At 44.5% G+C, this 26,957-nt stretch overlaps 1 protein-coding gene across 2 annotated transcripts in view; it reads right to left on the reverse strand.

The window, feature by feature from the left end:
* LOC310796958 (guanine nucleotide exchange factor VAV3-like) overlaps nucleotides 1-26,957 on the reverse strand; it is a 68,309-nt gene that overhangs the window by 23,496 nt on the left and 17,856 nt on the right. For both annotated transcript variants that reach the window (XM_083659216.1, XM_083659215.1), the window contains exons 3-16: nucleotides 26,845-26,903; nucleotides 25,915-25,980; nucleotides 22,011-22,131; nucleotides 20,465-20,557; nucleotides 18,398-18,466; nucleotides 18,203-18,306; nucleotides 17,528-17,627; nucleotides 16,762-16,857; nucleotides 12,850-12,918; nucleotides 12,106-12,192; nucleotides 11,553-11,638; nucleotides 10,686-10,818; nucleotides 3,797-3,906; nucleotides 992-1,093 (exon numbers count right to left, since the gene is read on the reverse strand). In XM_083659216.1, the coding sequence (XP_083515342.1) occupies nucleotides 992-1,093; nucleotides 3,797-3,906; nucleotides 10,686-10,818; nucleotides 11,553-11,638; nucleotides 12,106-12,192; nucleotides 12,850-12,918; nucleotides 16,762-16,857; nucleotides 17,528-17,627; nucleotides 18,203-18,306; nucleotides 18,398-18,466; nucleotides 20,465-20,557; nucleotides 22,011-22,131; nucleotides 25,915-25,980; nucleotides 26,845-26,903 (1,295 nt within the window). The remainder of the gene's footprint in view (nucleotides 1-991; nucleotides 1,094-3,796; nucleotides 3,907-10,685; nucleotides 10,819-11,552; nucleotides 11,639-12,105; nucleotides 12,193-12,849; nucleotides 12,919-16,761; nucleotides 16,858-17,527; nucleotides 17,628-18,202; nucleotides 18,307-18,397; nucleotides 18,467-20,464; nucleotides 20,558-22,010; nucleotides 22,132-25,914; nucleotides 25,981-26,844; nucleotides 26,904-26,957) is intronic.

Consider the following 26,957-nt stretch of genomic DNA (forward strand, 5'->3'; position numbering starts at 1 on the left):
GGGATGACCATGTCCCCTGCTGGCCGGTATTTTATGGAGGACTGCATCCCAGGTATGCGAGAGCATGTAGGCCCCCTCGTCCCGGTTTACACTCGTGTGGGCATGCTTCCGGATCTCTAGTTCAGTCCTCCATAAAATACCGGCCAGCAGGGGACATGGTCATCCCATGTCCCCTGCTGCACACATGTACAGTACAATTGTACTCTAAGGATTTTGTTTACAGTTTGAAAACATTAGTTCCACCTGTTTCTACTTGATGCTTGTCGACAAACTGTATGATAGTGCTGTCATCATTAGGTGAACGGGGAAAAAAAGTGAACTTGCTTGATTAACCAATACTGGGTGGAGGAGGGCCACATAACGGTCTGTCAAGGCCCGAATCGGCCCCCGGGCCGGATTTTGGACTTGCCTGACAGAGGCTAACCATCTGGGAATGAGTTGCTGGGGAAACCGTTTCAAAGGGCAGGGCAAGATGGAATTCTCATGTGATCGTGATCTCATGATCTTGCATGAATCCAGCTGCCTCACAAGGTTAACCTCCTCCAACTTTGCAGAAAGAAAATACTGCCAGTTTCAGAGCTACCTAGAAGCTAGTGGTGCAACAATCCTAACAAACCATTTTCACTTCAGAGCTGAACTGAGGAGCTGAATGCAAACACTTTTCCTTTCCTTAAAAGTGTCTGAAGAAAGTGACTGAAGTCTGAATTCAAAATGCCAAGGTCTTCCTTTCACACAAGCTGGAAAGGAAAAAGATTATAATCTTGGCAAAACTATCGGTTCAATAAGGCAAGACGATGTACCAGTCTACCAGAATAGAACAGAGGAGTGCAGTTATATGCACATACCATCTCTGATGTTGGATTGAGTAACATCCAGCATCAAATCAAAGGCACTGACAACATGTTTGCCCTAGTGGGTCTTCATCATGTCTACAAATCTATTGAAAACATAAGCGGGTTTGAGGGAAAAGGTCATGGCGCCTGAATCCTACCTGAGCAGCAGGTGACAGAAGCTACAGGATGTGATGCTTTCAAAGGTGTGCATCTTGAACTGGTGGGAGTTGTTGGTGGCATTGTCCGGTCGGATGTTTGATCTGAGAGAGAGAGACAGGTAGAGGGAGAATGAGGCAGTAAATGGTTGAAAGAGATATGAATGAAGAACGTATGGTGTGTGTGCATGTGTATGTGGTTGGGGTCAATTGTCTCAAGTCACTCATTTCAAAACACAAACCAAACCTGGAATTTTTGTGTTTGTGATTTTTCTTAATCAAGTGTTGTTGTGTCACGTGTATATGAGGAGGACACAAATCGAATCTTGGTCTGTATGTGCTCAAATGTGAAAGGGAGATGTCCATTTGTCCGGGTCCAGACCTTCCAATCCGCTCACTCCACCGAGTTGGCTGTGGTCTGGCATCGTGTCATGCAACAGCATAGTACCTAACAACAATGGCGACCACGATAGACGCTGCTATCGAGGCTGTTTTAAATCGATTAAAAGTACCAATTACTTTGAAATACCTACAGCACTCTGCTTTGAAGACAGTTATTCAAATAAGAGTTGTTGTTTTTTCTGTTCTCCCCACTGGATTATATTCAGGCAAATACATTGTTGGTCTCAGTGATGGGTTAGGGAAAATAGATTTCCCCCCAGGGGAAATCCCCAAGGGCCTGGGGGATTTCACCTATGGAAATCGGTTAGAGTGGAGGCAATGTCAGACTGAAGAAGGAAATGGAGTGTAACAAGTTGACAATTCAGTCTGATATCAGGCTAGATGTCCATCGCTGACCCTAAACATGTGAAATAAGCTTCCTTTTGGAGTGAGAGAAACCGTCCCTGTATAGCAGACCACCCGGGGCCACTTCAACTGTCCCTCTATAGGTTGTTTTCAGGTGACGTCACGTCAAGATGGCGACCGGGGTGAGACCGTTGACCATTGGCTTGTTTGCAAACCACGTGATCATGCTGGGTGCAAGCAGCAGCAGGCTACACAGGAAAGCACTAGCAAAATCAGACAAGTTGCTGGAAAAATCGCTTCTCTTCATTGCATACAGTATGGCTCATATCCATGGATATATCCACATATGTTATGCAATCTTCTGGCGATACCTGCAGCGTGGAGCGACATCCAGCCGCTTGCATACAGTACTCGTTTTCCTGCATTCTCTATAGGAGCTCTGGGAGAGCTGCCCCTCGGACGTCACGCAGACGTCATCCCAATCACGTGGTGGAAAACAAGCTACAGCCTGGGGCCACTTCAACTGAGCGCTGCGATGATTGAGCCCTTCAACGAGAGCTCACATCCTCTTTACAATTTGCTGTCTGAATGGAGCCCCTCTGGTGTCATTTCCCAGTACACAGAGGTGCACAGTGCTGCTATCACACACAAACCATGTATATGCAAAAGGCACCGTTTCAAAAAGGGAGAAAATAATGTGTATTTCCTCACTAACATGGCTTTTTTTATGACACAAGGGGTTTTGAGCCTGTTTCAAGGCCCCAAAAGGCACTGAACTCACTCAACTTATAAATGACTATGCAAACTTTAAGTTGAACTTAAAAAAAGAAAACCAGTGAAATTGAGGTTGCTTGATTTCTCTCTGTGTCAGCAGCAACAACCACACTATTTTGTTTTGCCATATCAAGTATAAAGCAGCGCACGACGAGAACTGAAAATGAATTGAGGAATTGGCCATAGCAGGTAGTCAGCATGGATCATCACAAAGGTGTACAGAGTTTTGTATTCATAGATAGATCCCCCCAAAACAAAATCATTTGTTCAGTCAATCAAAAAGTCTGGTGCCAAAACAATGCTGTATTCTGCTGTATTAACATAGCAAACAATGCACACTGGATCTCTGCCTGGACAAATCTCCTACTGTTGCAAAGATAATACAAAAGATATATGCTTCCAAAAACCACTGATTTGAGACGCAACTCAGACATAAAACTAATAACAGTGGAGAGTGAACTATTCGTAGTGCTCTTTGGAACAACACTTTTACTGTGTGTGTGTGTGTGTGTGTGTGTGTGTGTGTGTGTGTGTGTGCGTGTGCACGCGCACATGGCGCACACGCACGTGTGTGCGTGCGTGTGCCCCATGTGTACAGTATGTGTGTGTTATCTCACTCTTGTCAGCACTGTATGCTTGGTTACAGTTAAGACCTGATCAAACAATGCTGATCAAACAACAACTCTAGGCCTTGGAAAAACACACGCACACCCAAACACACCCATACACACTGTTTCTCCTGTGCTCCACGTGACCTCATATTCTGTTCCCCTCCACAGATCAGTCAGGGACCTGCCTTGTACCTTGTAATTGACAATGTAACTGGCCAATCAGGGACCTGCCTTGTAGTTGACAATGTAACTGGCCAATCAGGGACACCGCTGGGAAAACAGTATGGTGTCTCCAGAAGCAATGTTAGTAAACACGATTAAACAAGAACAAGATGCACCAGCGGAGTTTCTCGGCGGAAAATACGTTTTCGTCGTTCATCCGAGTGGATTTGGATTAGATTTGGCGATGCTGATTGGCTGAGGGAGTTGTCTGTCAAGGCAAATACTCCCGCCCACCGTAATCGATGTGAGCGGCTAGAAGTCCAGACTGACACGTAGAGCGAAACAGGAAGTGAGATCACGTTGTCAGGATGTGTTTTTTTCCAGGCTGCTTTTCTGTTGCTCTCATAACACAAGCACCTGGCAGTGTGGTCAGTTCATGTCTCACATGGTCTTCTCAAACCTGTCCACCAACAAAGGTACCTGGCAGTGTGGTCAGTTCATGTCTTCTACTTACATGGCCATCTCAAACTGTTCCAGCCACTTCTTCTTCAGCTCGTTGGTCTTAAAGAAGAACTCGAATCCACTGTGCCCATGCTGATGAACCAGGTAGAACCCATAGCACCACTGTGAAGGTCAAAACCAAGACAAGAATCAAACTGGACATACAGTATGCTCATACATGTACACACATTTGCAAATGTATATTGTGTATATAATGTGTATTCATACGGCAAATTCATTCATTTATGACTATAACTGACTATTTTTGTTCATTCAATAAAGTTCATTGTTGTTGTTGTTTTCCTTATTTTCTTTTAACCAAGCCAATATGGTAGATTCAGATTCAGATTCAGATTCAGATTCATTTATTAAGGACTGCACAACAAGTCGTCAGAATTTGCTTTCGGTACAGCAATTGTTAAGCACATGAATATGTGTCAGCATGAGACATTACAGTACATAGACAGACATATGACAACATAAATACAGAACATTCAACATATACATTGCTGGAGAGATATGCAGTGAGGTTTCAGAGGTGAGTGGAGTTCAGAAACCTGATGGCAGTGGGAAAAAAAATGTTTTTGAATCGTGTTGTTTTGGTGGAGAGTGATCTGAAGCGCCGTCCAGAGGGCAACAGTTGGAACAGGTGATTGGCTGGGTGAGATGGGTCAGAAACTATTTTTTGTGCTCGTGTGATTGTCCGTTTGTGGTAGAGAGTGTCCAGTGATGGGAGTGGGGTACCTATAATTTTTGAAGCTTTTTTTATTATTCGTTGGAGTTTGTTGCGTGAGTTACTGTCCAGATTGCCGTACCAGATGGTTATGGATGAGGTGAGGATGCTTTCTAGTATGGCTGTATAGAACTGGAGGAGCAGATTGGATTTTACTTTGAATTTTTTGAGCTGCCGGAGGTGAAAAAGTCTTTGATTGGCCTTTTTGATTATGTGACCGGTGTTATTGTCCCATTTGAGTGTGTTGCTGATGTGGGTGCCCAGGAATTTGTATGTGTCTGTGGTGGTTATGAATGGCAGCCTTGGATCCAAATACATTTGGGTGACAGCGAGAGATAATCAGATCTGATTTAATATTTAGATAATATTTCTGACATTTAATTTTAAAGTAGCCTTCCTCTTTTCCTCTTGCCTGGCAGCTCCATCTTAAGCATTATTCTGCCGACACAACCAGCATCTCTCCTCTGCACATGTCCAAACCATCTCAATCCGGCCTCTCTCACCTTGTCCCCAAACCGTCCTACATGAGCTGTCCCTCTAATGTACTCATTCCTTATCCTGTCCATCCTCGTCACTCCCAACGAGAATCTTAGCATCTTCAACTCTGCCACCTCCAGCTCCGCCTCCTGTCTTTTCGTGCCACTGCATGAAAGTATTTGCACTCATCCACCTTCGCCACCAACTCAATTCCTTGCACCCTCACCATCCTGCTGTCCTTCTCATTCAGGCACAACATTCAAGACCAACAGAGGCAAAATGTTGAAATTCAATTGTTGTCTGCCACAATCCTCCCCTGCAGAAAGTTCTGCTAGTCAACTTTTCCATGGAGTGTTCAGAGCGACAGAATTACCACGTATCATGTCAGGTCAGGCAATTCTGTCCGTGTTCGTGTTTCCATTAATATTTTACAGTGTACAAAGAACAGAAAGCATGGCTGTGGGTGTGGGGGGATTTGTTGTTACACACAAAGCATCTATTTCACTCCCGAGGGGGCAGGCAGAGGAAGGACACATGAAGCCAATGCAGAAGTGCCAAAAACTGCAGTAACTCGAATGGCCACTTGAGGCTGACTGGTCATTCCCCATTCACTCCCATGTTAAAATGCCCGACTTTACAGCAGAAATAATTTAATAGTTTAAATCTAATAGTTTACAGCCTTGTTCAAAAAATGGTTTTGGTCTCTAGCAGATTTTACCTTTCATGACAACTGTACGGGGGCTGAATTGTAATATAACTCACCCGTTTAGGGTAAAATAGATGGATAAAAAAGACTATCTTTTGGGTGTGATTGACAGGTCGCCTGTCCAGTGATGATGTAGCTCCCCGATCACGGACCAGAGAAGAAACATGGATGTGACAAGATTGAATTTGCCCAATGTAAAAATACTGATCCCTGTGCCACACCTAATGTTATGCCAATGATATTAGCTAGCTAGTTAGCATAATGTAAGGAGCTGTATGTAGGCTATTTTATCCCCACTCTGGAAATTTGTTTATCACAGAAACATCACAACACAGTGAGTTGCTACTTGATCCGCTAGACTTCCAGCAATTGAGCTAAGCTATACCTTCAAACTGCACACAGAGACATAAAAAAAATAAGGCATCCACGAGTATTGTCTGACTCTGGGTGAGTAGGAAAAATAGCAGAATTCCCCCAAAACCAAACTATCCCTTTAAGGATAGGAGTATTTTTCCATCAGTTCATATCTAATAAGACAAGACTGATGGGGTTTCCTGGTCACTGATTGGCCAGTTCTACATGGTCCGGAGTGTTTTAGAGCCCTACTGAGTATTAAATCATTGATGACTGGGTGGGTGCTCAACGGCACCGCATACACACTCTGAAGTTTCATTTAGCACAAAATGATATATAGCCATAAGCAGCCTTGGAGGACCGCACACATTCATCACCTGATGATATTAGCATCTCTGGCCTTTCGTGTGTGTGTGTGTGTGTGTAGGTGTGTGTGTGTGTGTGTGTGTGTGTGTGTGTGTGTGTGTGTGTAGGTGTGTGTGTGTGTGTGTGTGTGTGTGTGTGTGTAGGTGTGTGTGTGTGTGTGTGTGTGTGTGTGTGTGTGTGTGTGTGTGTGTGTGTGTGCGTGCGCGTGCGTGCGAGTGACGTAGTGTGTTAAAGTGGGTGTGTGTGTATGTTTACGGAATTTCTGTGCAGTGGCGTAGCCAGAAATGAAATTGCAGGTGGGGCTGAATAAAAAGTGGATGGGCCACACAGCTGATTCCATAAATAATGCTCGCTGAGTGTGTATCCAGATGCAAACACATGTGCCTATCAGACCCAACAGAACGTCATAACAGCCCGGACAGCTGCCAAATAATTTCACACACACCAGATGCAGACGGGGCAGCTAAAATACAATCAGCATACCCAATAACTCAAAAACCCCAGAAAAATAATAATACATATTACATTCAGATCTGTTAAACAGTTTAGGACTACATTTGATTATTACAGCAGGAGACGAGGGGCCTTGTGTGTAACGTAATAGTTAGCTTACAGCTGTGGTTACATGAACGTTATATTTTTTTTTTTATTCTGAATGAATCTATTCCAATTGAGGATTCACCTGCAAGTATTTACATGTGAGCTAAATATAATGATTGCCTGCCTGGTGTGTGTTTACCTGCTCCAATGTATGTAATCTAATCATAATAAAAGCTTCTGACATAAATCCACATTGAATCTACAAGTCTCAGCTTTCCAGTCATACCCAATTTATGCAAATTCAAGACTGTTTAGGGACTCCAGTATGCACAGAAATATTCCAATAGAATAGGCAAAAAATAACATATATACAGTACTGCATGCAAACACTGCATGGGAAAGTGGGCATGTCTGTAAAGGGGACACTCGTGGGTACCCATAGAACCCATTCTGATTCAGATATTTACAGGTGAGAGATCAAGGGTCCCCTGTGAAAAAGTGGCCATGCCAGTTTTTCCACTCACTAAAATTTAGCATTTAGCAGTGTTATTTAGCCCCCTTTCATATGATACCATTATCTTCGCTCTAGCTTTAAAAATGCTACAGCCTCTGAAAGAATACTTTTTAAGTCTTGTGATTGGATGGGCCTGAAGTGGGCAGGCCTAGGCCCAGCCAGGCCCACACATAGCTACACCCCTGTCTCTGTGTCTTTGAATGTCTGTATGGTTGTCTCTGTCTGTGTCTGTTTCTGTGTGTGTGTGTGTGTGTGTGTAGGCTCTTTCACACACAGATCGCGCAAAAATTGCCGTTTATGAGTCCCGCAAAGCCCGCACCCTCGCCACAGAAATTGCTTTCACACAGAGCCAAGCAGCATGGCCACATTCCCATGCTGCTGTGTACTTTCAGGTGAAATCCCCTGCTCCCGGATTGAAAGGCGAGTGGAGGGATTTCCTGCTCCTCCTAGCCCAAATGAATATTTTCATAGGTTAGTGTAGCCTAGGCTACTGTATGATGAACGAATTCATTCAACAACAAGACTTCCCTCCTTCTCCTATGTCCACTGAGCAGGGAGGATAGGTGCACTCGCATGGTGGGCGGGCAGATCGATATGGTGTCCTACTAAAATTGGAACGATACACGACCGTCCGCATATCAAACAGCTGCAGTCTGCATAACGTTCATCGGGAATAGTATAGGCTATAAATGCACATGACTACTTAACGTTAGTAGTTTTTGTAAGGGAATGCACAGAGCTGATTTCGAGAGGGAATATCCTCAGACCAACTCGCCACAGACAGCTATAGCCCTCTGAAGCTTATTATTATATCCGTTAATTTTACCTACTAATGTCAACATCGTTTGAGCATAAAGCCTAACCGCACGGAGCATTCCTCCTGGCGTCCCTGCAGTCATGATTGTATAGGCTTTTTTTTACTTTCACTCGTATGCACAGGACATGTGCACCTATGTGCAGTGAATATGCCACTGTCTCTGACTTGTCTTATCACTATACTGCCTTATTGCTTGTTGTGTCTCTTGTTGTTTTTGCACTCATATGCCCTACATTTGTACTATGTTGTAAACGGAGTCCACAGCACAAGAATTTCACACGTGATACTTGTACCATGGAGTGACAATAAAAATCTTGAATCTTGAATCACTTTCTTGATATGAGGTGATTTCCCCTGTAATTTTTTTATGAATGAGCTGACCATTCGCACCTTTTCCGGCTCGCTGCGACAACGCTTTCAAATGGAGGCGGGTTGCCAGGTAACCCGGCGCTGTTACTACCTACCGTCGCGGGACAAAAGGCGTAAAACAATTATCCACCAAAAAAGCGCGAATCCTATTTTCCGTGCATTTTTCGGCTTTCAAGGCCGGTGTGAAAGAGCCTAGATGTGTGTGTGTGTGTGTGTGTGTGTGTGTGTGTGTGTGTGTGTTTGTGTGTGTGTGTGTGTGTGTGTGTGTGTGTGTGTGTGTGTGTGTGTGTGTGTGTGTGTGAATTCACTTGTGTGTGTATGTATTGTACATGTCTGTGTCTTTGTGTCCAGAATATGATCTATTATTGGGCTCCGATAAGTGGGGAGATGGACCAGATATGAAAAAAAAGAGAAAAGGTCCAAACATGGTCAGCAGATTTATACTGTTTGTCCCATTACAAGTTCAGGGCAAGATCATTCATTCAAAAATCATGTTAGCACTGACCATGAGTCATCATGACACACACACACACACACACACACACACACACACACACACACACGAACACACACACACACACACACACACACACACACACACACACACACACACCGCCGCCTAGACACATAGTATACGTCATGGTCATACATCTAACAGTGATATCTAACATATCACACACAACACACATTGCGATCATACACACACACTAACGCACACATATACACATTATGACTGCGCAATAACGTAAACGAGGATGATAATGGCCTCCCTTTGATTTAAAAAAACACACAAAACCATCGCACCCTGGCAAGCTGTCAGTTTCACATTAGCAATCAGCAGTGGAGTGAGAATACACCATCTGTGGGCATACATCAACAAGACATCAACAAGTCCCTCTACTACAATACTGCCTGTGAACGTTCCCACAGGGCAGCAATAGCTACTGTACACAGCGTGCAGTGACAAAGGAGGGACCACAAGGGCTTTTAAATCAAAACAAGATTTTCCAGACAGAGTGACAAAGAAATCTGACCCCACCTCAGAAAATGAAGGAATATGACATCAATCATTCTGAATTGCTTTCATTAGGCACAGAGTAAATGTATTTGATCAATATAAGCCGCAGTCACACGGGTGTTGAATTGCAACACTTAAATGCTGTTGTATATGATATGAAGTGCTAACGGTAGGATACACACGGACGAGCAAAAGAGCTTTCAAATGCAAGATCCATTTTATTGCAACACGCAAAAAGTGTAACACAGGGGGTGTCCGGGTAGCAGCGGTACATTCCCTGCCTATACCAACACAAGGGTCGCAGGTTTGAGACCCCGTTACCTCCAGCTTGGTCGGGCGTCCATACAAGCACAATTGGCCGTGTCTGCGGTTGGGAAGCTGGATTAAGGGTATGTGTCCTGATCGCTGCACTAGTGCCTCCTCTGGTCGGGAGGGGCGCCTGTTCAGGGGGAGGGGAACTGGGGGGAATAGCGTAATCCTGCCACGGTGCGCTACGTCCTGCCGGCGAAACTCCTCGCTGTCAGATTAAAAGAAGTCTCCCCAGATTGGCAGAGGGGGAGTGGCAACGACAGGGACAGGGAATTGGCCAAGTACAATTGGGGAGAAAACGGGGGGGAAATTCAGAAAAATACCTCATTAAAGAAATCATCTATTCCTCTCTCTCTCTCTCCTGCTTGTATGAGCTCATTCGTTTTTTTTGCTAAACCAATCAGAGCTAGCCACATTTTCCTATCAGCCAATTACAAATTAGCTGTCAACTTTAAAAGCCCTCTCCTCTTCTCATTGTCCCAGATCTCACAATCCTCTTCATCATCACCACCACCACCAGTGTCCAGACTCTATAGGGGGATATCCTATTCTACTCTCTGCTTCACTATCCACGTCATAATCATGATGGCGTCACGATGCCGTCTAATCGCCAAAGAGTTTTCCCATTCTCATAATTATTGTGCACGTGTAAATAAATAATTGTTCCCTAAAGAATGAGTCTCTCCTGATTGAACTGACCTTTCTCCCCTCTCTGTCAGAAGTGGGGTTGTTGGTGATCTTGAAGTAGTTGAGGTCAAGCATGTCCTTCATCTCGTAGTTGTCTCCGCGTCTCTTGCAAACAATGACAGCCACGTCAAATAAAAAGATGTGTCTGCAACGCAAGAAGTGAGGGGGAAAAATGGTTTCAAAAATGTGTTGTTATTATTTTATCTTTGTTCTGGGAAATGAATTTGCAGAAAATAATGTGACCTTTATTTGTTCAGGGAAGGTTGCTGAGGACGAATGCTCTTTTTCACCACCGCTCTTATTCATACTTTTGTACAAAACTTCTGTTACATCAACACACCACCACCTTGGTAGGATAATGAGGTGATTGTACTAAATGAACACCCAATGACACCCACAGACAATGAGCTGTGTATGGTTAAACATCATATTGGTAGGAAATGCATGTGACATCACGGGACTACTATGAATACAGGATTGAGGGTTCATTGCCTTGCTCAAAGGCACGTAACCAGTGTTGAGGAGGATTATTCATTCAACTTTCGCCTCAGAGATTTTTCCAGCTCCACATCATGAAATGATGTAGCCTCTTTTGTTGGTACAAACACTAATGTGTACTAATGAGCGCCTTTTTATTGGAGCTATTGACTCGTTTTCTGGTCTTGATATTAGTTAACAGTTTTTCTTTTGTTATATATAGACAGTTTCAACTTGACCACATGAACATTCTAAGTTGCTAATACAATAACTGAGAGGAAATAAACTTGAGTCCAAACTGTTCCCTTGTGTTTTGTGTTTTTGTTTTTGTGTGTTTTCACTGCAAAACCTGACAGCAATCCAAATCTCCCTTAGGGGACAATAAACTTAAACTAGAACAACCTGTCTTGTTTCCTCTTGTCAATGTTGGAGACCATGCGGACCTCCCCATCTCCTTTTGGCCTGCCATAGCTCATCAGAGGCTGGTTCTGAAACAAACATACAGTAGAGGAGAATGCAGGGTTACAATGAATAGCCTTCATGCATCCAGTCAGGAAGTCAATTTTAGAATCAAATGTCTAATTTAGGATCGGTCAACTGTCTCAAGACTTAAAACGTATCTCCTCGCCTTTAGCTACAGGCGCCCATCATGGCTGCAGCGGGTTTAAAGGAGGAAATCAATTTGGGATCATTGCTCTCACATGGATTCACCTGGTGCGGCTAATTCACCACAAGAAGCAATTCAAAATGTACAAAATGAACAAATGCATAATGTACCACATTGATAAAGAACAATGATTAAGGTTTACCAGCTGAATTCAGTAAGTGATGTTACTGTAATCGTATTGCTGGATGAAGCTCCACATTCAAATCTGACAATTCATTCACAGGAAACATGTGCTCTGAATATGTTGTGCTGTCACACAGCGGACAGGAATGATCTTTGATAGTTTACCAGGTTTTCGATAGACCTCTGGTATTGGTTGATCTCCTTTAGAGTCTCATTGTCTCTCTTCACCTCGTTGACATACTGGGCCAGGTCCTGGGCGACACACACACACACACACACACACACACACACACACACACACACACACACACACACACACGCGCGCGCACGCACGGTTTGAAATGTCAGAAGATGTGCTACACGTTTAATTACAGTAAAGCCTAGGAAAAACAACAACGTTGTTTGTGTGATACTTCATTGGTAAAGGAGTATGTTGTATGTATGTTGTACACACATGTAGCGTGATGTGGATGTATTGTGTGTGCCTGTATGCACTGAGCCCCTGAAGAGCGCGGCCCATAATAAATAATATAAATCCATCAGTCACACGTACACAAACAGAAATGAAGTATGCACAAATCAAGCCTTCAAATCATCTTCAGTTCTCCCCTATGTTTTCTACGACAAGTCCTCAAATCACCTGCTTATCAAAGCCAGGCTGCGTTCAGGACTGGCAGAATGAAGGGGGCACTCAGTGCTGCTGACTAATGTCATGTCAACGTAAAGTTTTATCACCTCTCATCCATTTGCAGCGGGGAAACGTGAACGATCTATAATTTATTCATCCAATAACAGTTGACAGAGTCAGAGGCCCAGAGTCTTTTGAATGTTCAGCTAAAATGGCCGCCTACTGGTAACAAGCTGAAATCACAATGATTACCCACAATTTAGCACAAGCACCGCACTTACTTTCATAGCGTCGAGTGCCAGCTTCAAATTGCTCTTGTCGGTGGCATCGTGAGTGTGTTTGACTAGCTCCTGTTAGAGGACAGCAGAGAAATGATCAACTAGAAATTATATGAAATGATAAAACACAGACACACACACACACACACACACACACACACACACACACACACACACACACACACACACACACACACACACACACACATGCAGAGATTTACATACACACACAGTTGGATGTATAATTGGATAACTAATTTCATATTGAAGTTTGAATTAAAGTCAATTTCCATGAGAGAAAGCCTTCTATTATACTCTACTAATGAGAAGACAGTCCATTTGATTAGATCGAAATCTAATCAAAGGGCAGTACAATTTATTTTATGGTATGGATCCAGACAAATGTGTGCTTTTTAATACCATAATCACCATCTTTTAATACAGTGAAAAAACGGCTATAGCTAGCCAGCCAGCCAGGCAGACAGACAGACAGACAGACAGACAGATAGGCAGACAGACAGACAGACAGACAGACAGACAGACAGACAGACAGACAGACAGACAGACAGACAGGCAGACAGACAGACAGACAGACAGACAGACAGACAGACAGACAGACAGACAGACAGGCAGACAGACAGAAATACAGACGGAGGCAGGCAGGCAGACAGAGACAGACAGACAGACAGGCAGACAGACAGACAGAGGCAGACAGACAGACAGATAGGCAGACAGACAGACAGACAGACAGGCAGACAGACAGACAGACAGACAGACAGACAGGCAGACAGACAGACAGACAGACAGCTATTTCTTTCTCTTCAGATGTTTCAGATAATACAATCCACATGGATGAGGAGAAGCATGTGTGAACTCATTTGTTTGTATCCTAAGGTCATGAAGTTTTCATAAAGTTCTATTGTAAAAAAGAAATCATTATGCTGTCAGAAAGAAGAAAGAATATGATATTTTGACCACATCGCCCAGCCTCACACCTACAGGAATGTCAAACTATTTTACCTGATAATTAATCAAGACTGGGAAATGATGGCGGGGGGGGAGTGTAAGCTACACAGGAGGCATCAAAGCTGTTACTGGGCCAAATATTGAAATGTGTTCAGGGTCTCCTGAGGCAGACTGCTGTTCAGGGTCTCCTGAGGAAGACTGCTGTTCAGGGTCTCCTGAGGAAGACTGCTGTTCAGCGTCTCCTGAGGAAGACTGCTGTTCAGGGTCTCCTGAGGAAGACTGCTGTTCAGGGTCTCCTGAGGAAGACTGCTGTTCAGCATCTCCTGAGGAAGACTGCTGTTCAGGGTCTCCTGAGGAAGACTGCTGTTCAGCGTCTCCTGAGGAAGACTGCTGTTCAGGGTCTCCTGAGGAAGACTGCTGTTCAGCGTCTCCTGAGGAAGACTGCTGTTCAGGGTCTCCTGAGGAAGACTGCTGTTCAGGGTCTCCTGAGGAAGACTGCTGTTCAGCATCTCCTGAGGAAGACTGCTGTTCAGGGTCTCCTGAGGAAGACTGCTGTTCAGCATCTCCTGAGGAAGACTGCTGTTCAGGGTCTCCTGAGGAAGACTGCTGTTCAGGATCTCCTGAGGAAATCCTGAGGAAGACTGCTGTTCAGGGTCTCCTGAAGAAGACTGCTGTTCAGCGTCTCCTGAGGAAGACTGCTGTTCAGCATCTCCTGAGGAAGACTGCTGTTCAGGGTCTCCTGAGGAAGACTGCTGTTCAGGATCTCCTGAGGAAATCCTGAGGAAGACTGCTGTTCAGGGTCTCCTGAGGAAGACTGCTGTTCAGGATTTCCTGAGGAAATCCTGAGGAAGACTGCTGTTCAGGATCTCCTGAAGAAGACTGCTGTTCAGCGTCTCCTGAGGAAGACTGCTGTTCAGCATCTCCTGAGGAAGACTGCTGTTCAGGGTCTCCTGAGGAAGACTGCTGTTCAGGATCTCCTGAGGAAATCCTGAGGAAGACTGCTGTTCAGGGTCTCCTGAGGAAGACTGCTGTTCAGGATTTCCTGAGGAAATCCTGAGGAAGACTGCTGTTCAGGATCTCCTGAGGAAATCCTGAGGAAGACTGCTGTTCAGGATCTCCTGAGGAAGACTGCTGTTCAGGATCTCCTGAGGAAATCCTGAGGAAGACTGCTGTTCAGGATCTCCTGAGGAAATCCTGAGGAAGACTGCTGTTCAGGGTCTCCTGAGGAAGACTGCTGTTCAGGATCTCCTGAGGAAATCCTGAGGAAGACTGCTGTTCAGGATCTCCTGAGGAAATCCTGAGGAAGACTGCTGTTCAGGGTCTCCTGAGGAAGACTGCTGTTCCGTGACCGTCAAAACAACGCCAGCCAAACATCAAATGAAGCCTCGAGATGAATACCCGGATACTAGTCCATTTTGAATATTATTTTATAATATATTTTCAACTACACTTACATAACATAACATCTGCAACAAAGTGTCTACAGTAACATCATACATTTTAGCTTTTTTTGTTGTTGTTGATAACTTACACCTGATTCTGATTCTGTGCGAGTCTGATTCAGGCCTGATTCTGCTTAATAATAACACTTGCTATGAATACGATATGTTATAGACCATAAAGACTTCTTCACAATTAGAGAGATAGCCAGACTGTATTTCTGCCTAAAACATCAGGTAGGCAAAGTGAGTTTACGTGGGTTTACCCGCCATTAGCTCTCTGATAACATTACATTAAGAACAGATTAACAGTGGTTTATTCCAATCAGTGTGTGGATGAGATGAGCGCTGCACACTATCCCCTCTCGCCTCATTTCCCTTTTATCAAGCCCTTCTTCCCCTTCCTTCCCGTTACCCCCAGCCAAAGTCTCTCCTCAGGGGGGCGCTGAGAACAGCCAGGGTCACCATCCATTACCATGGAAGCCTTAACCCCCCGAAACAACCAATTAAAGCCGCTCTCTACTCGCTGTCCTCATCTAGCCCGGCCAGAGTGCCAGCTACATCTTGACCTCTGATTCATATTAACCAGGGGAGAAGGTGTCGCAGTTATCAGGCAATGAAGTTGGGGTGATTTGGCACGGCTGGGTTCTATAGGAGGCATGAGTGTGTGGCTGGCAGCTCTCCACGGGACTGCGCTGCAAAAACCCCATCTTTAAAAAAATAAATCCAGGATTGAGTCTTTAAATGTTTTTTTTTCTCTAATCGATGTAAAAAGATCTGCCCGTGGGATGCGACAATTTCAATTTCAAGATTTTTTTTTTAATTAGATGACTCTCTTGGGATAGATGATCTGCCTTGTTTGAGGACAATTCTTGATCCAAGTTGAGATGTACTGAGAAAAGGTGAAACTATTTCTGTCCATCGGCAAAATTGCTTTGCTTTGGGAGAGGTAAGGTGTTAAGACAACTAAATACGAGACTTAAATGACTTGTCAGAATGGATATTTCTTGCAGTCTGGAGCTGCATCTGAAGCGGGGAGGAGATGGTGCAAAGACATGGAGGATATCGCCCTCATGTGGCCATTTTGATAACAACCTAAAAACGTCAACAGGAAGGTGATTCAGCTGAGCTGAGGTAAAGATAAAGATCTCAGTGCTCAGTCTCACAGAAATAAAACTGTTACACGTTTGAAGAAAGACACAACAACAAGCAGTGCAAGTTTGCAAGTGCAAATAAAGAAATTGACTTGAGGGTTGCAGGTTTGAATCCATGCAATAGTGGGTGGGAAATATACAGTACATGGCAGATGCTCCTCCCTTCCTCCCTCCAACCATTGTTGTAGTGTCCTTGAGCAAGGCACTCAACCGTAAACACTGTAAACCATTAGAAATTGGTAGTATTCTTCCAGGTGTGAGTGTGTAAGCATATGAATAAGAAATGAAGCATGCTGGTTCAGTAAATCCTCCTGAAGTAACCATACTCTAAACCAGTGGAATCAAAAATAATTGACCTGAAGAAGGAGGTGGTACTTGAGGACTCTCTGCATCGGGACAACCAGGAGGTCTCTCAGTGTAAACTTCCCATTGTTGGCCCTCTTGGAGCACTCCTGCAACAAATACAATACCCAGATTCAGAAGATACTATTGTAAGATATTACACTCACGCAGGTGTCATTTTAGATGTCATACTCAGTGACGCTTTCACAATTTCACAGTAAGACAGCATTCACAACAGCAATACTAGAACAGTACAATAGCATACCAACAATATGACAATACAGATAGATAAGCAACATGGGGAGACGTACAAAGTCGCATTTTCACTTTCACTTTCACTTTAAGCTCACGGTTAAAGTGAAGATTTCAACTAAAAACAGGGTGCAAATTATGTCTTTTCAAGATATCTTGGCGTCTTGGGGCTTATGGAGACTTGGATTATTAGTATGGCATTCTGTTTTATTTTTACGTTTTAAAAGTTGGTCACCATCCACTTAAATTGTTTAGGAGAATGCTGCAACTGTGTTTTGCTGTGAAACTCTAGGACTGTTGACCTTCCATCAGCACAAGGGTGAGTAGATAATTTTCATTTTTGGGTGAACTGTTACTTTAAATGTTAACAATTTATGGTGTCCCAAACTGGACACATGAATGCATTGAAAAGTACGTGTGCACGTATGCACAAAATAGCCACTAGAGGACACTAAGAGACACTGCTGCACATGTGGGCAAGTGCATAATGTGTTCCTCATCGAGAAGACTGTTTGATTGGTGTCTTACCTCCAGCTTCAGACGAACATCCTCCTTCTCCTTGCAGATGAGGTCTAAAACAGCGATGGCAATCTCCACCCGACTGCAGTATACTCCGTAGATGAGCAGTCTACAGTTCAGAGGAAAAGGAATGAGGCTGTGATGAATGGTGTTTTCTAGTTGAGATACAGATAGTGCTATAACATATTAGGACCACCTGCTCCTTCTTTGAATTAAGAAAAACGTATACTTCCAAAATAAACTTCTAACTGGAAGGGGAGATGTAGATGAAGAGGCTAACAGGTTAAAGGGGGGATTTTCTAGCTTTTGCATTGGTGTAGATTTGGGGGAAAACAGGGGACAATAGGAGGATCAATTTAACTATGTCTTAAGTTCCCCCCCCCCCCACCAATCTGACAGGTTAATAATTCTCCTCATTCTCTCTCATTCCTGCATATTTTTCCCATGTAAGTTTCTACCTTCCATTTTGATCTTGCTGATGAAGTGAGGGCGAAATCAAGTTGCATTTCGTTTTTCAGATTTCTTTTTTTTACAATTTCATTGATGCCCAGGTATTTTTGAAATCATAAACATGTTATGAAACTCACTCAAGACAAACTTTCAGTTTATGTCAAAAGAAGAAACACCAAAACTGTTTTTATGCGACATAAAGTCTGCCAGTAATAGAAAGGTGTGAATGCATACCTCTCCTTGTAGGTGATAAAGATGTGGTAGAGATTTAAGGCCTTTTGATTGAGGATGGAGTCCTGCACATCAACCATTAGGCTCTTGTGAACTTTAACAAGGTCCTGCGTCAAAGAAGGAGGCAATCAGTAACTCCACAGAAACACGTTATTCTCATGTCAATTTAACAAGAAGGGAGGCACTTGTGGGACTTACTGGGATGTTGCCAAAAACTTTGTCAATTTCGGCCTCAGAGAAGAATTTCTTCAAGGGATTCAGAAAATACTGTGGGGGAAGTAACAGTTGAAAGCATGAATGAAACATGTCAGCTCTTCCCGCTTGAATTATTATAATTCATGACATATTGCAAAAGCGAGATATCACATCAGATATCAGATATTCAGATTGGATGTCGGGCTGATACCAAGATAAATTAGTGCATCGAATACCCCAAATTCCCCGAATACTCAAATGCCAAGTTCTATTATGTAACATGTCAGAAATAAATCCTAAGTCATTTGATTCCCTGCCTGTTTCACACATTGAAAGATGTTAGATTTTTTCAGTGGAGAAACATTTATAAATGATAATTCCATCATTTTAGCTCATCCCATCCCAAATTAATTCTCAAAACCAATATTGTTGAGTAGCAGCAAAAAGATGAATTTGTACTCAGCTTGTTCAGTCGTCAGTACTGAAGAAAGTGGTATCTATGCATCTATTAAGACAGATTAAAGGCTTTTGACACCAGACAAATCCATCATTTATAGTTTGTTTACTAAGGGCTCTATCTTCCTGACTTGCGTTAGCGCCCGTTTTGCGCTGGAATAGCGCCGCGCAAAGCCCTAATTGTGGGCGTGTCGGGCCGCTGCACTTCACGTCATCTCAGCGCAAACCCCGATAGCCGTATTTATGCCCATATTAACCACCACAAGTTGAGATCACTCCCCTTAAAAGCCACAGCGTCACCGCCTGCACGTCTGTGACAAGCAGCAGCTTCTTTCTTGCTTAGTGCAAGCAGAGTGACAGTGTGAGAGAGAGAAAATAAATGAATGAATGAATGAATGGTTTATTTTCGGTCATAGGTTAATGAACCACAAACAAAATGTAACAATTTGTGTGAATATACAGCAAGAGAACATCATCATACATGTACATATCAAACCATTTCACACAAATACAATTTATACAATCAATGACCGAAATAAGGAATAGGCTGAAGCCAAGGCTTATTTTTTGTCTATCCTGTAAGAAAGAGGGAGAGAGTCAGAGAGAGAGAGGGGGGAGAGAACGAGAGGGGAGAGAACGAGAGGGAAGAGAGAATTGGAGGATGAACCAGTTCGGATTGTAACGAAAATTGATGCTTTTGTAATTAGTAGCCTTTTAATTAGCCGTTTCGCTGATATAGGCTATAACATACACATTTAAAAATAGCCTATTCGTTTCTTTAATAGGGTAGGGAGGGATGTGTGAGATTTTATTTCAATAGCCTATACCAGAATTGTCCACTCGGGTTAACCTATTGTTGCATGGTGCAATTGTGCAGGGAGAGAGGTTACTGTATACTATCAATGGTTACTATACTGGCCGGTGTTGTGTCAGAAAGTGATTTTCTGCCAGAAACTGATTTCGATCCGCGGGACCACCACGCACAGCACAGCACAACGCTGCCTCGGTGCCTGGGCAGTGACAAACCATAACAAATGAATTCTCATTGTTAAATCAAGGTGTGTTTTTTTCTGCAGTGTAGGTTAGTTGAAAATCAACGTGGCATTCTGAGGAGGGAATTGTGTGTCCGCGCACGAGCCGTGCTTAATGGCCCTATCCAAGCAAGGATTTCCTGCACTGCGCTGGAGAATACTGTCTGCGCTCAGGCGTACGTCTGCGTTTGCGCTAAGACCAGCTATTTCCTGGCATTAAAATTGAGAGCACCCAAGGCGATTTTTTCTAACACATTGCGCTGAACTGCCTATTTTGGAACGGGCAACTCCCAAACCTCTCTTTGCGCTCACCACATACCGACGGTATCTTCCCCACAGCGCTAAATGACACTTGCGCGAGACACATGATAGGATAGAGGCCCACCGACACGCCTGGGCCACGCCTACACCTGTGTCATCACAGTGCAAAACTGGATGGTGCGCTGGGAAGATAGCAATAAGAGGCACGCAAACGCAGCGCAAAGGCAGCGCAAACGATAGCGCCGTACAAAGATAGGGGCCTAAATGCGAGTGAGCCCATGCTTCTCCCAGTGCAGAGGAGAGCAGAAGACAGAGACTGTACCTTCTCTATGGACTCCAGGGTCTCTGTGTATTTCTCCTCTGTCTGTTTGATCTCTGCAAGGCAGCAGCTCCGAACATCTTGCTCCACCTGCTTCTGGAGGGACGCACACATTAGCAAATTAACTTAAAGGGCCATTTTTGCCAATTTTCGACCAGTTTTGTACCATTTCAAAATTACTAATATTAATATATGCAAATGAAAAAAGTGATAGATGCAAATGAACAGTGTTTAACTTTCCTCCATCTTGCCTGGAGCCAGAGCTCCCCGTTCCTTCGCAGAACTTCCTGGTCCAAATTATGTCATAATGATGTCATTTGGTCCAGGAAGTTCTGCAAATGAAGGTAGAGTGAGCAATAATAATAGTGGTAATGATAGTGATAGTAATAGTAATAGTGATAGTGGTAGTGATAGTAATAGTAATAGTAATAGTAATAGTAATAGTGATAGTAATAGTAAGTCACACCGTGGCAAAACTGCTTCAAATGACATCATTATGACATCCTTTGGACCAGGAAGTTGTGTGAATGAACAGGGAGCTCTCGAGCCATGAGAGAAGTTAAACATTGTTCATTTGCATATAAAGTACTATTGATTTTGTAATGATACGACGTTGGTTCAAAATCGGCAAAGTGTCCCCCTTGACTATTGTGTGTGTGTGTGTGTGTGTGTGTGTGTGTGTGTGTGTGTGTGTGTGTGTGTGTGTGTGTGTGCGTGCGTGTGTGTGTGTGCGTGCGTGCGTGCGTGCGTGTGTATGTGTGTGTGTGTGTGTGTGTGTGTGTGCGTTTGAGTGCGTGCATGCGTGCGTGTGTGCGTGTGAGTGCGTGCGGAGTGTGTGCGTGCGTGTCTGAGGCTGACTTATAGAGAGCCCCAGGAACGAGTCCGGAAAACATCGATGCTAACACTTCCGGGTTCTTCACTGTTTTCGCCTATGGGATTTTTGAATGGGTTTTTGGCGCGATGCTTCTAATAAGGTCTCTGGGCAACGCAAGCTTAATCAAACGCGAACCGTTTGAACGTGTTCAGTAGGATAATCTTCACACATGACCACTATTATGAGTTTTGAAGCTTTTACCTGCCGTTAAAAGGCCGGCTAGCTAGCAAACGGCTAAATGAGACTACACTGTTGATTCGACGGGGATATTATACGTCAATAACGTCATCACTTCAAAGGATGAACACGGAAATTCTCTTTCCCTCACCTGGTTCAGCCCGGGATAATCAGTGCACAGCAGCGCACACATCAACAACAGTCCAGGTTGAGTGGTGACGTGACGGGGAAGCCTATGGATTAGCTTAGCCCGACCTTTTTACTTCTAGGGCTCGCATTTACTCTTCAAAACTCATGAAAGTGGTCCTCATGTGTGAAGATTATCCAGCTGAACACTGGTTTGCGTTTGATTAAGCTTGCGTTGCCCAGAGACCTTATTTGAAGCATCGCGGCAAAAACCCATTCAAAAATCCCATAGGCAGAAACAGTGAAGAACCAGGAAGTGCGGGACTTCCGCGTTCCGACTACAAAAATACATCTATCTCTCTATTGTAGTACCGGTGTAGGATGCTGCTGCTCGGTCCTCATGAGGTCTTCGTAGATTTCTCCGCTGTCATAGTAATACTCCTGTCCGTACACCGCTGCATACAAGTCCTCCTCATCTTCAGGGGCATTCTCACTGACACACACACACACACACACACACACACACACACACAAGCACACATCACATTTCTAATACTTCTTATATCAATTAGAAATAACTTTTCTTGTATTGTGAAAGCAGTGGGTTAACAATTTGTAGCTTAAAGGGAGGCTTTGCTGATTTTCAACCTGCTTTGCATCATTACAATGTCAGTAATGATGCAGCTGGGCAGCCTTTGCCTTGTCTTCATGCTTTCCTGCACTGAGAGCTCCGCAGTTTTTTTCCAGCACTTCCGTGTCCAGAATGATGCAAAATCATTCTGGAATGATGCATTTTGCATCATTCTGGATGCGGAAGTGAACAGATTTTGCTCGAGGGCGGCTTTGAGGGCAGCTGTTATTGTTTATTTTCTCTGTATGCAGCACATCCACGGATAATCACATCGAGAGCCTTAACGAGCCTTAATGACCCATATCAGCTGGCGGGGGCGGAGCTTCTGCAGGCAGTCAAACGTGGATTACTTGATGCAGAAAACATATACACAAGGTAAGCACTGTCCATCCTGTTGAAAATCGGCAAAGCCTTCCTTTGAGTACATAATAACAATTACGTTCACTCTGCTGCTCATCCTGTCAAATGAGAAAACTGTCAAATAAAGTAATGCCCAGAAAACACTACTCTATTATCTCACCACCCTAATTGGAGAGGGATGGGCAAGCACAATTGCAGACAGAGGGGGAAAATGCACCCACAGGGGGTGCTAGAGCAATATTTTGCGTATTGTACAGCTTCACACTATAGACATTGTGACATCACAATGGCACACTGTCATAAATCACAGATGATGTCAACAGTGATGTCATCAGTGATGTCACTCAAGCAATTGTGATGTCATCAGTGAGTGATGTACAAATGTTCCCTTCATAAAACCTTAGCGTACACACCACAGAAGAAGAACGCAACGTACACACACATAGTCGTGATACTCTGACAGACGTGAAGGAATGGCTGTTCGAGGAGGGCATTACTACGGGCAGCTCCATGATGCCGCCTACGCAGGAGACCTGGTCACACTGAGGAGCCTGCTGCAGGAAGACTGCTTCAGAGGGCAGATCAATGAGAGCTCTGTTTACGACTGCACCCCTCTGGGAGACGCAGCCTGGCAGGGTCACGCTGCCTGTGTGGACTACCTGATTACCCAGGGAGCCCAGGTAAACCTAGCTGATGATAGAGGCCACATGCCTCTCTACTTGGCCGTGGCCTTCGGTCACCTGGACTGCGTCCGGATCCTCCTGGAAGCCGGGGCCGACCCCAACAAAAGAAGCGTAAAATTCCTACACCCGGTCTACTGGGCTGTCCGGGATGGAAGGCTGGACATACTGCAGGAACTCATCAGGTTTCGTACTGCTGTTGACATGGACATGTCTAATGACTCTCCTCTCTTAACAGCACGCTACCACCACCTGGACTGCTTCCGCCTGCTGCTCCAGGCCGCTTGCGTTCTGACCCGTGACGTGGCGTCTCGCCTGCTGGAGATGGTGCTGAGGTTCAGGTGTGACATGGCCTTCGTCCAGCTACTCCTGGACCACGGCGCAGACCCGGCCCTGGTGACCTTGGAGCAGGCACAGCTGGAGGTGGAGGCGGATCCCGAGGCGTTCAGAGTCTTTCTGGAGGCCAAGAGATGTCCTCGCAGTCTGGCCCACGTGTGTCGGATCCGGATCCGCCAAGCGCTGGGCACACATCGCCTGAACCAAGTCCACTCCCTACCACTAACACAAGTGATGAAAGACTTTGTGCTCTACCAAAACTGACTTGAAGGACTGTCAGTTTATTTATTTTCATTTCCTAGATTTAGTTCTTCAGTGACTGTGTTTCAAACAAATCCAGGACCAGCTATTAAATACCATCAGCATACACCACCTGCCAATCCTACTACTATAATTGGAGGGCTGTGTGTCTGTGTGCTCAGTTGGTTCATCGTCTCCAGAGTCCCATCCTAGAATTGAACGTCCAAAAATTCTAGTTATCTTAATATGATGTGAGGTTCAGTTAGCTCTGCACAGAAACAACCGGTAGAAATACCTTTCACTTTTCTAATTGATTACATTTCAGAGCCTGTAACCCTGTAATTTTACTTGAGTAAACAAGTTGAATCAGTACTTCTACTTTTACCAGAGTCTTTATTTACACAAGTAACTCTACTTCTACTTAAGTAAAGAATGTGTGTACTTTTCCCATCTCTGGTGTGTGTGTGTGTGTGTGTGTGTGTGTGTGTGTGTGTGTGTGTGTGTGTGTGTGTGTGTGTGTGTGTGTGTGTGTGTGTGTGTGTGTGCCTCTCTTTCTCTGAGTGGCCAATCAAAATGTGGGACACCATCGCAATATGTGGGACATGGGAAAAGGCATGAAAATGTTGTGCAGTCCCACACAAAGTGGGACATCTGTACCCTACTATTGGTCCGTGATTGGCGAGCTGCGTGATCATTGGACAGGCGACCTGTCAATCATGCCCAAAACATAGTCTTTTCTATTGTCTATCTTACTCTAAACGTTGTCACGAGAGGTGAAATTGGCTATATAGGCCAAAACCGTGTTTTGAACCAGGCTGTAAATGCTTGATGTTACAAAGTCGGGCAATTTAACATGGAGAACGCTTTTGGGTGCAGCCTCAAGTGGCCATTCGAGGAACTACAACTTTCAGTATCACTTCCGGGGCTTCCTCTGTCAAACCCTGTGCTAGCCCATTGCTATTACTAACTACCTACTAATCACTTCAGACACAACTGCATCTAATGGAGAAGGAAATGCGCAATAGACGCTTTTCACGGGGGCCATTTTGTGTCGAAAAGGCAGGGTAGACACAAGTGCAAGCAAAACACTAATGAGGGTTTCAAACTTCTTCTTTCAAACTTCTTTTCAAACTTCTTTCAAACTTCCAGGTAAACACCTGTGTTTACCTAGTCTCGCTGGCCAGCCTCCCCTCCCTACCGTGAGAAGAGTCTGGTGGCGCAGGTCTCCACTGTGGGATTGCGATGGGCGGCACTTGGCGGCAGTGCCCTTGGAAAATAGTTTTCAACAATCCAACTTGCCATTTTCAGCGTGTAGCAACGAGCTAGCGTGTAGGTTTCTGCCGTTACCTTGCTAGCTAGTTAGCGTTGTTGTTTTCACTGAGGTGGCAGGGCACTGTTTACAGCGACACAGAGGGAGGAGGGAGCGGAAGTCGCTCTGATTGACATGGTCAGAGCCAATGACAGAGCTTGTAATAAGCTGGGAGCGGACATCGCGGCCGCGAATGAAACAGTCGCTCCAATGGGGAGCAGCTGAAAAGCAAGGGAGGGCTTATCCCAGTAGCCTGTTTCCATGCAGCCAGACGACTCTCCCGGAAGGGAGAGGAGGCTGGCCAGCGAGAGTAGTGTTTACCCTGCCTTTTCGACACAAAATGGCCCCGTGAAAATCTCCTTCATTAGAAAATATCTGCAATCGGAAGTGGCAGAGAAAGTACCCCATCATAATCAGATGTCATGTTCTTTCTTTACTCATACCATCATGCTTACACTTCATTATCTGTCAATCACCGCGCCGGCAGCACCCACCAAAGGACCTTGATGTGGGTGGTATGCAAGCAAGCACACAGCAGAAATATGCAGAATTACTCACTCGTCGTTTCCTCTGACAGTCGCAGAGAAACTGAGCCAAGCCTTTAACCAAAACATGTGGGTGTCCAGACCCCCGGAGAGCAGTTGGTTGCGCTACTGAACGAAATAATCATGTTCCATCAACAGTGGTAACGGGCCCGTAGAGAGGAGCCCTCATACATACTCAATCAAGTCCTCCAGATTGTTGTAGATGTCCTCGTCTTTGAGGCTCTCCTCTGTGGGAAATGGCCTGACAATGAAAGGAAAGCAGCATGGGGTTCAGTACTCGTAGGGGAAACGACTAGGAAGCCATTATTACTGTAATATGTGACTTTGGGTAGAAAAGTAGCTTTTGAGCAGGTATTCAGAAATTGGTTGATGTATTAAAAAAATTCACTCCAGCCAAGTATGAATTTTTACAGAACCTCGAGACACATTTGGGGAAACCGGTGTTAATGGCAGATTCCATTTGTATTGGGATTTAGGAAAACGGGAAACCAGCCAGGGTTAGCTCTAGCCTGGCTAGTCATTGTTAGCAATAACAATTGATACAGTAACAACACATTTTGTGGTATTTTGCACATACAAACACTGTATCAACATGTCCACAGATAGAAGTTAGACAGCACTGTGTACGACTGATTTAATGAGACACAAAGACAGACGTGCTACAGTATTTACTACAACTTGGACTACTGTTGATGTGCGAGCTGCCATCTTGGATTTTGAGGTCGGGGCGTTCCCGTCTTTGACCTGGGAAATTCCCAGTTTCCCAATACAAATGGAATGGGCAATAATAATGCTCTGGTGTGAAAAATAGCTGGTAAGACTGGAAATGACAGGGTGAGACTTCCCACTCTCACTAACCCCATTTTCCTCTAACATTCCCCACAGCTTAACAGCACAAGGGCCAGTTACAACAATGTGTGTGTGTGTGTGTGTGTGTGTGTGTGTGTGTGTGTGTGTGTGTGTGTGTGTGTGTGTGTGTGTGTGTGTGTGTGCGTGTGCGTGCGTGCACACGCGTGCGTGTTTCTTCGTGTGAATTAGGGCTATACAAATCAATTTGACCTGATTTGACTTGACTTGACTTGTAGCCATATACTGTGTGACTTACTTGAATCCTCCTTGCTGTGCAATTGCTGTGTAGGAGAGCTTGGAGAGAGTGTCCATAACCTGGCCAAACAGAATAAAGGTGTGTGTAAATGTTGTTGAAACGCTCGGTTATGA

This window comes from Poromitra crassiceps (genome assembly GCF_964638095.1).
Source record: "Poromitra crassiceps genome assembly, chromosome: 23".
Classification (NCBI taxonomy): domain Eukaryota; kingdom Metazoa; phylum Chordata; class Actinopteri; order Beryciformes; family Melamphaidae; genus Poromitra; species Poromitra crassiceps.